This window comes from Atta cephalotes (genome assembly GCF_000143395.1).
Source record: "Atta cephalotes unplaced genomic scaffold scaffold00023, whole genome shotgun sequence".
Taxonomy (NCBI): domain Eukaryota; kingdom Metazoa; phylum Arthropoda; class Insecta; order Hymenoptera; family Formicidae; genus Atta; species Atta cephalotes.
Genome location: NW_012130087.1, coordinates 3,071,968 through 3,082,331, shown reverse-complemented (window position 1 = coordinate 3,082,331; position 10,364 = coordinate 3,071,968). Strand labels below are relative to the sequence as shown.

The 10,364-nt window shown below is 26.8% G+C and overlaps 1 protein-coding gene and 1 pseudogene across 1 annotated transcript in view; both read right to left on the bottom strand.

The window, feature by feature from the left end:
* LOC105619901 (voltage-dependent calcium channel subunit alpha-2/delta-3) overlaps positions 1-6,893 on the bottom strand; it is a 13,580-nt gene extending 6,687 nt beyond the window's left edge. The window contains exons 1-6 of the mRNA XM_012201417.1: positions 6,817-6,893; positions 6,370-6,451; positions 5,696-5,979; positions 3,385-3,875; positions 2,797-3,131; positions 516-779 (exon numbers count right to left, since the gene is read on the bottom strand). Coding sequence (XP_012056807.1) covers positions 516-779; positions 2,797-3,131; positions 3,385-3,875; positions 5,696-5,979; positions 6,370-6,451; positions 6,817-6,893 — 1,533 coding nt within the window. The remainder of the gene's footprint in view (positions 1-515; positions 780-2,796; positions 3,132-3,384; positions 3,876-5,695; positions 5,980-6,369; positions 6,452-6,816) is intronic.
* A 2,903-nt stretch (positions 6,894-9,796) lies between these two features.
* Positions 9,797-10,364, bottom strand: part of LOC105619900 — a 9,723-nt pseudogene continuing 9,155 nt past the window's right edge.

The following is a 10,364-nucleotide window of genomic DNA, read 5'->3' as shown; positions in this document are numbered from 1 at the left end:
ATTTTTCTTTTCTTTCTTTTTTTTGAGTACCTAAAAAAATATCTAAATTTTTAAATACTTTTTTCTTGTATCGATATCTATACTTAATTATAAAAAATGTATCTGTACTTATATTTAAATATTTTTTTCACAATACTTATACCTATAACTAGATGCCTTTTAAACGATATCTGTTCCAACACTCGGCGATCGTCAATATTCACCTTTTTTAATTTTTACAAAAACATTGACATGGACTGACACAAATGACTGTCAAACAATAACAATAGCTACAATTTTCACAAGTATCTTTCAAAGCATGTACGATTGTAGTACCAGAATAACTTTGTCGAGTAATGCCATCTTTATGTTGAAATTCAAAATTTTTCAAACAATTCTCGTATATTAATAATTTTTTTTACAATATACTTTTCATAAATTTATCATCATTTAATAAAAAACTTTTTTGAATTGCTCACAGAATGACGGGAAAAGATTAGATTAAAATTGGACCTTTTAAAAATTTTGTTTCTTACCGTGATGTCAGTATAAGCGTGCGTCCACGCGATAGGATGTACATTCTGAAGTACTAAAGGACGTGCTACGACTGGAATGTACTTGAGCACTTGTTCGCGCACTTCCTCCTGAGTCTGTACTTGCGTATAGTTGCCAAGATTTAGACACGATCTTACCATCCACTGGAGTTCATCCATTTTTGTCACTTCCTTTCCTATAAGATATGTGAATACTCGCACCGGTATATGAGTACTATTTTCATTCCAATTCCACTTTTTGAATACCTAAAATAAAAGAAATAGAAATCACAATCATACAGTAATATTTATTCAGAAAAATTTTTATTATTATTATTTATTTTTAAAACTATTTCATCGATATGTTTATTGCATCATCTGCAAATGATCTTGGATTATTTGGATATTGTTGTTATTTTTATTTACACATTCTTGTATAGAAAATTTTTCAGAACAGAAAAGAATAAAGACGAATGGTAAACAAGAATGGAGTGAAATGAATTAAAAAATTACAATTTATTTTAATTTATCCAGTTCGCGATTTAGAGACCGGAACTGGATTGAAATAAATTGATATTTCAGAACACAAATTCGTTTCTGTTCATGAAATGGATAGAAAATAAAACGACTTGAAAATAAATTTCTTCTCAGTAAACAAAAATGGATTAAAATTTTTTAAATGCGTACTTTAAATCCATAAAAATGGATTGAAATGAATTGAATTCGAAATGATTGAAATAGATTGGATCCGCGCTGACACTAGTTTAATATTAAAAAAAAAACATTTATATTTAAGGATTTTATTCCTAAGATATTTATAGTAATTATACCTGAAATTAATTATTTCAAATTGATATTAAAAAACGCATTTTAGTGGGATTCGAATCTGAGGTGTTATTCTGTAATTGTCTTTACATACTTTATCGGTGTCGTTACGCAGATGTTTTATATGGTAAAAAAGTTACGCAATAACACCGACAACTGTCGATAGGCGTGTAAAGACAGTTACAGACTAGTGTTCCTAGGTCCTCTGGATTATGGAATTTTCTGCGTTATTTATCCGCTATACCACTTCTTCAATTGATAAGTGTGTTATTTATTATCAACTTCAATTATAACCAGCTAAACAGCGCATAAAATAATATAGATATAATAAAAATATTTTTAACAGACATAATAAAATGTAAATAATTTATATTACTATGAGACAACATTGGGTAAGAATCGGATAACCTAATGCGTTTGGCTGATGCGCGTCGCAATCAGCATAATGTTCGAGCTGTGTTCGACTTGGTTTATGAGTGTTCACATCGATTATTCATTTTACTTCTAATAAAAAAAAAATTAAAGAACATAACTCAATTTATTTATTTTTACGTTACAACTTTTTTGAATAATTAGTTGAATTAAAACGAAAAATTCCTACTTATTATTTTGAATAAATTAAGTAGCACACATTTATGGTCCATTTTTAAATAAAAACTTTTTTTATTTAATTGGATTGAAAAACTGTATTTCCTATTCACAATTTTAATTTGAGCAGTATTCATGATGCGTTGTGTGCACAGAAAATGCTAATATTATTTTTAGATTAGAAGGCATTATAAAGATATGCTCTATACAATTCTTATAAATGAATAAAAATGCATTTAACATTTATTTTAATATTCATGAATCCATATTTTTGAAAATCTGAATCCATTTTAATTCATTATTTCAATCCATTCTTGTTTGCTGGATTGTAAATATTCTTTTGAATTTATAATATTTATAATTCCTAAAAATAAACATTTATAATTCCTTCTTTATAAATATAATAGTATTTTATATTCACTTCGATCGAAATAGGAATATTCTTATTGAATATTGTATTTGAATATAAATTTAGAACTTATATATCAGAAATAGTTATTCAGCAAAAGAGAATGGATTGAAATGAATTGAAATGGATTCAGATTTTTAGAAATATTGATGAAATATTCATGAATGTTAAAATGAATGACGATGCTTTTCAATTTTCTGAATGCATTTTTATTCATTTATAGAAATTGCATGGAGCATATCTCTATGTCTTTCAATCTAAAAATAATATTAGCTTTTTCTGTGCACACAAACACAATTGTGAATACTGTTCAAAATTTTGAATAGGAAATGTAGTTTTTCAATCCAATTGAATCCAAAAAAAATATTCGTTATTTAAAATACGCATTCAGATAGAACAAAATCCATTTTAATCTATTCTCGTTTGCTGAATTTATTCAATCAAATAATTATGTTATACAACCTCCTTTAGATTATTCCCCAATGGTCCTCCGGGAACACCATCAGTAACAAGCATGATGAGCTGATTACACGGTGAGTCAACGTTACAGCCGCGTTCCTTCCGATAAGTTTTAAGTAGACTAAATGCTTTAGTGAAAGCCTCCGTGAAATTGGCGACATTATCTGTATTAATTTTGTCCATGGAATTTTTGAATGCATCGAGATTTTCTGGAGTGGCTTGAATCAGCATATCCTTAAAACATGGCACGAATTCGGTCGTCTCGTTATTGTATTTTAGCAGTGTGACGAAATCATTGTTCGATAAGGTATCCAGAATCGAGTTCACTGTCGTCTTTGCTGCCATAACATAATTTTATTAAAACGAAGCGATTAATACACTCTTCTCAATATTAAATTACAACTTTTTAATTATAAAATTAACAGTCGCGATAAACCAATTAAAAATAACAAATATTAATTTATCAAATTGAAAATTTTTTGTTTCATCGTCTTGTTTATCTAAAGCTTTAAAATTTTCTATAAAACTTAATTAATTGATATAAAAGTTTTAGCTATACACTTCCCATTCAATAAAACTAATCTCCCATACCAATCGTCTTTCCAAAGCCCATCATGCTGCCACTGACGTCCATTAGGATCACCATATCCTTGCTGCATGTGGCCGCCTCGATAAACCAATTACGTAATCTGCAGTCGTATTCATCAGCAGGAGAATCATCATCGATGTCTTCGTTATTTTTGCTAACATTATTATTATTATTATCATCATATATCATCATTATCATATTATCATCATATATTGTGTTATTGTTATCTTTATTGATGTCTTTGAGATTCATTCGCCATTCCATAGCAGGATATTGTCGGAGTACACCAGTAACTGTACCAAAGTATTGCCACGACAATGCCGGATCAGATTCGTAATTCTGACGAAATATATCATCCAACAGTTCAGTTCTCGCGATATCTTTTTTTATATCTTCCGTGAGATCGTACACATTGGTTGGTATATGAACTGATGAGTAAGTCGTATTTACCGGAATGTCGTAGAAATGCGAGTCCGAAATCAGTTCCATATCTCTAGAATCAGTTCGTAATATCTCTTTGTCGATTTATTTCACGTGATTTATTTTCTGTTTTCGACAATATACTTATTGTTTATACTTATTAACAATAATTTTGTTTTAAATTAGTTTTGTATAAATAATTATTCTTTGAGATTGTGTGTAAAATATTAGTTATTTGAGCAGAAACAAAACTCAAAATTAAATTTACAAATCATACAGTGTATATATAAAATTATATTCTATAATATAATAAAATTTAAATTTAAAAAGGCTTTATAAATAAAATTAAATTATAAGATAAAAGGAGCATAAAATGCTCTTCTTTTCTTTTTTGTGAAAAACATTCAATCATTATTCAAATCTATAATTTAAATACAAATGTTTACAACTAGAAGTTTGAGAATGATATAATAATAGGAGTAGAAAATAGGGGTAGAAAATATTTGTATTTAAATTACAGATTTGAATAATTAATTATTTTTTTGTTAAAAACATTTTTATGATCCTTTTATCTTACTAATATTGATAATTTGACTAATACCGTACAAATCGTGTAATTATGTTACAATAATAAAATGTTTTTACGCCGGGAAAAATTGTAAGAAAAAATGTAATATAATAATCAAGAATTGAATATCCTATTCCTGATTTTATATACAGTCAGTTTAATTTAATTACGCACATTTTAGCAGAAAAATAAAAAAGATTCTATAGAATTAGTAAAAGAATTACTTTTGTTAAGTTTCTTAGTTGCCTAGTTGTTTATAATAACAAGAGTTTCTCCGCTATTAATAACATTCTATAATAATTCTCATTTGCCCTGATTTTTTTTTATTTTTTGTTATTATAATAACGTTTCATTTGTATAATTCAGTTTTAATATAAATTCCATAAAAATTCTTGCCTTTTAATCTTACTCACACAGCACACTTTATTTTAGAGATATCCAATAAACGTCATTTTAGGATATGCAATAATCTTGTAATATTCGTGAATGGTCTAAATTATCCAACGGATATCCAGAAGATGTTTACATGTATGAGATCCACTTAGACGACATCTGTGAGATGTTCAACTCTATGAGATATCACAAGTATATATATATATATATGTGTGTGTATATATGCGATTGTTATCTAAAATAAAAGGGAAATGTTTTAGGGTATTATATTATGGAAGCGAGGAAAATGTTATTGTCCCATTATTATACATGGAATTTATTATATAATGGAATAAAAGATTAATTTGAAATAATATATGTCACATCTTGTAATTTATATATTCTTAGGCTGCATTCGGAAACATTATCCGAATACCTCTGTAGTGTAGCGCCTTTGCAGAGTATATTATTTTGTCTTTATTGTTCACCTAATATTAAACAAGGATACACACCCGGACATTGTTTTCGAATACAGCCTTAGTATAATTTAATATAATAAAATCTTTGTAAGCTTCATTTGAGATATATCTTAATATATCTTAACGCAATACTTCGTATCCAAAATAATTATGACATATTCTTTACTTCTAATCTTTTAGTTCTGATACTCTCCAACTGTAAATCTTTACTTATTTTGGACCATAGGATATTTGGAGTGTTGTGTGATGGATTTGAACATGATAAGATATTAATAGGATATTTTGTGATATTTTAAAATATTTTACGATATATTTTTTGATATTTCAGATAGGATATCTATGGGAGATTGTTTTGTCATCTGCGACAATTTAGGATATCCTGAGGATAAAGTATGCTGTATGAATAATAACTCCGTAACTAATTCTTATGGCAATTTGAAGAGAAGATACAGTGAGGCAGAGCAAATTGCTTACCTGAACACATTAGCGTCCTCTTTCTTCTTGTGAATGTTACAGTTCTTTTTTGTTGAGTTCTTGTTTGTTGAATCATGACCAACAGGACTACATTTACTGGAAACGTAGGAGAAGCCGTCTAGGAGAGATGGGTCCCAGTTCTTCGCAGCCTCTTCGGCTGCTATTCGAATGCAGGTGACTGCGTCCATCTTTCGACGCAACATCCTACCTACATTTTCGCTAATTATGTTGATCAACTCTTCTCCGGACTTATCTTCAACTCGTGCGTTCATGCTTTTGTATTTCTAAAAGGATTATTACTTGTTTAACTACTTGTTTAATAATTATTTATTTAACATTAATATTTTTTATTATGTTTTATCCGCAGTATGTTAGAAATATATAAATTAAAGATGTTTAGAAAATTATATAAAAGGATTTTATATCATTAAAAAAATAAGATGTATTTCTTCTTGCTATAATAAATTCACTGTAATGAATTACAAATTAAATATTAAAATGAATGTAGATTTGCTTTTTACAAATAATTACAAAATTATATTAAAGAAATATTGTAATTCGGCTTTTTTTTTGTTTGGATAAAATCAAGTAAAAATATGTTATCTTACATAGAAAAGATTTCTTGAATTCTTAGTATTTGAAGTTTATTACCTCAAGTAAATACGGATACTCACTTCTAACAATTCCTCGGGCCGGACCATTTCGTTCGCGAGTTCCCATAACTCATTTCCCAATTTATCCGCCCATCTGGCCACGCTAGTAAGAATTAAAAAATTATAATATTTAATTTAAATATCCAGGAAAGCACACCAATTTAATTGGAGTTGTAGTCGAAAAATATAATAATAATAAGCAATACAAATTAAAATACACTATAAAGATAAATATAATAATTAATTAACAAATTAGTTTAGCCTATCTCTATTTTATGTATATAAACTTGTTCAAATAGATAATTAAAAACAAATCTTCTAAATATAATCTTGCATGTAAATATTATTTTCTAATTTTTCTAATATTTTTATTCTATATTTCTAATTTTTTAATTTTCTTTTTATTTATAATATCTATTTAAAGCACATTCATGACTTGTGTTCTTTACAACGCAATGCGGAACTCACATGTGAGCATCTTTAGCCAAACATACGATGAATATCAACACGAAGTAAAAGATGAAACATCGACCTATACTCGGCATGAATAAAGCTCGCCACGTCCGTTTCCTCTTTCTTTGTAGTCTTCGCGCTATTTGTTCCTATGATGTGGAACGTTACGTTCTTTAACTCTCTAGAAAAAGCACAGATATGCGAAAGCTTATCCTGGCAGATCAGGCACTCGATTGGCTGTATGTCTACTGCGGAACAAACCAGCTGCGAAGTTCGCCTCTAGATTATTTTTGGCACTCGAGCGTCTTGAAATTCTAAAGCTGCTTTCTTGTTTCCTGGCGTGGATATTATTAAAATCATGCCGGTCAGAACATTTTTTATATATATTTTTACATATTTATGTATAAAAAAATTTTTACTGGGGGTACATATATAGTTGGATTTCCAGATAAAAATGTTGTCTGATGTTTACAATTCTAAATACGTTAGATATTGCAATTTGCAAGGAATTTACGATTTACTGATTTACTGATATTAGGAAATAATACGCGGTTTATGTATTCATATATTCATATATTCAATATATTCCTGTATTTAAATTAGTAACTTCTTATAGATTTCCCAATGAAAGATAGATCTGTAATTGCATGAAGATTTGTACTCATTTGAAAACAGATAATAGACGATAAATATTTATCCTGAATTTGAAATTTCAAATATGCATCGCATAGAACAAGATTTGCAGATAAGAATTAGCGTGGAATATACTTGGAATTCCAAATATTGGGATATAACAGAATTTCCGTGCAACAAATTTGACTTGAATTGTTTGACATTCCAAATATGCATCGGACAGAATGGGATTTACAGACAAGAGTTGATGTGGAACTTATCTGGAAATGTACTTTGGATAACAGGATTTCCAGTACAAGAAATCACATCTAACTAGCTATCCAAAATCATATATGGACATGCTTAGAATTTTTAGCAAAGTAGGCAATCGATTTGTAAGCAAACGAGATTCTTCCTGATTCAAACAGCGAGTATGCAAAAATGCTTGTGTTTTATGATATTAATCAATTATGTGCATAAGACGAAGACAATACATATACGAATATACATAAATGCATATAGTCAATGATATAAATATCACTGTATAAACTCTAAAAAGTATTAAAATACAATTTTAAGACATTTTTCAAGCAAGTCTGAAAGAAGTCTTTTAGTAAAGTCATAAAAGCGTCTTAGCAAAAAAATTTATTGAATTTTACTCTGTACCAAACGCAATATTCCAGATTTATTACACTTACAAAAATATTTGCAAAGAACATCAGAGAGTCTAATATTATATTCCGCGGAACGGATGTGTATACTTGGCGCGAGACACTATTGTATCTCTTGATAATATTATATAAATTATTTTTCAATTACACAGAAAGTTAATGTATGCTAAAAGATTTATCAATAATTTCTCCAAATTATTAATAAAAGTATAAAAATATTGAAAATATTAGAAATAATAAAAAATAGGTAAAAAATTATTCACAAAATAGCAGTTACAAATAAGAAAAATATTTTAGAAAGTTCTATAGGTAAATATATATTTTGCGAAACATTTTCTTTTGGTCGATCTGATCAGTCCGACTCCTTTTAAATATGTCTATGTCTTCCTCTATTACATCTTTACACTTTTTTATCAGTGTTTGAATTTCGTTCAAAATGTCCATGCTTGAAAAAAATTATTCAAGAAATTTTCCACCTGAAACAGAGAATAATACGAAATGTTTAATAATTAGTAATTTATTCCTATGTGACATAATTTTTAATAAAATATAGTTTTTAGTTTTAACATAACTTTAACAAATGATATATACATCTATGCTATGGACAAATAATAAATTTAATTTAATTATTAATTGCGTACTGTATGTCGCGTATATAATAACTGCATCAGCTGTCTGGGTTGGTGGAGCAGATTAAACTGAGCAGAAGCTTTCTATCATTTTTGCGTGAATTTTATTCACGTCATAGATCTAGATAAAATTTGTAAAAAATTTTTAGTGTATATTTACTATACATTTGCTAATATCCAAATAAATACGACATTATGAATATAACAACATTACTGCTTATATATGTAATCAGTTGTCGAAATTTCTAAAACAAATTGTGAGCAATGGTGATACATTAAATTGTCCACAACATAATAATGCACCTTATATAATATGAGTATTTTTCTTTACAGTCGTAAAATCAAATTTATATCTAAACACGCATGTTTGTATAGTACATTCTCTAACTTTAAGTTATTTTGATTTAATTATTTTTATTCTTAATAATTCAAAAATGTATTTTATTTTTTTAAATTTGTAAAAAAGATATCTTATTTTATCAACAATAAATTTAAACGTTGATTTAAGCAGATAGAGTGCTTCTATAAATATGTTTTATTCAATAATTATTATAGTCGTTTGCTATAAATAGCAAACTGTACATGTTCCAAAAAATGTCTCAAAGAGGACAATTTTCAGATGATTTTCTAAAAGTTTGAAAGACATCTTTTGGTGAAATCATAAAGTCGTTCAAAAAAAGATATTTTTCAAATTTTTCTATTGAATATATATAATATATTTCAGAATTATTACATTTATAAAAATACTTTACAAATAACATCAGAGAGCATCTAATATAATATTATATAAATAATATTATATAATAATAATAATATTATATAATATTATATAAATCATTTCTAAATTATAGAAGATCAACATGTCAAAAAAGATTTTATTAACAGCTTCTAAACTATTAATAAAATACTAAAAATATTATAAAAACATTAAATATATTATAAACAATTAAAGACGGATAAAAAATTATTCACAATTAAGATGGCAGTAATATATAAGAATAATATTTTTAGAAAATTCTGCAAGTAAATATATATTTTATAATACATTTTCTTTTGGACGATCGAATCAATCCGATTCCTATACTAATTAAATTGTCTGTTAAACGTGCCTATGCCTTCCTTTAGTATATCTCTATGTTTGTTTACCATTATTTGAATTTTATTCAAAATGTATGTATCTTGAATATTATTTTTGGCGAATTCATTTACCTGAAATAGATTATAATTCAAGAAGTTTAATAATTAGTAATTTATTCATATATTTCATAATTTTCATAAAATATAGTTTTTAACTTAAACAAATTTTTAACTTTAACAAATAAATATATACGCATATACTAAGCACAAATAATATATTTAACTTAATTGTTTATTTTTGCTGAAGTATACACACATATATATATATATATATATATATATATAGAAAAAAATTGTTTTTTATACAGGGTATTTGGTAAGTAATGATAAAACTCTTGTATAAAGGTTCGCAATAGTTAACAAGATCAATAGATATCAATTATTAAAAATCATAGAATATTGGTTTTCAATAATATTTTATTCAAGTATTATCAACTTTATAGAAAAACATCAATAAACAAAAATTGTTTATTTTCTTTTCATAGAGTTCTAAGAATTTTTTCAGAATTTCTTA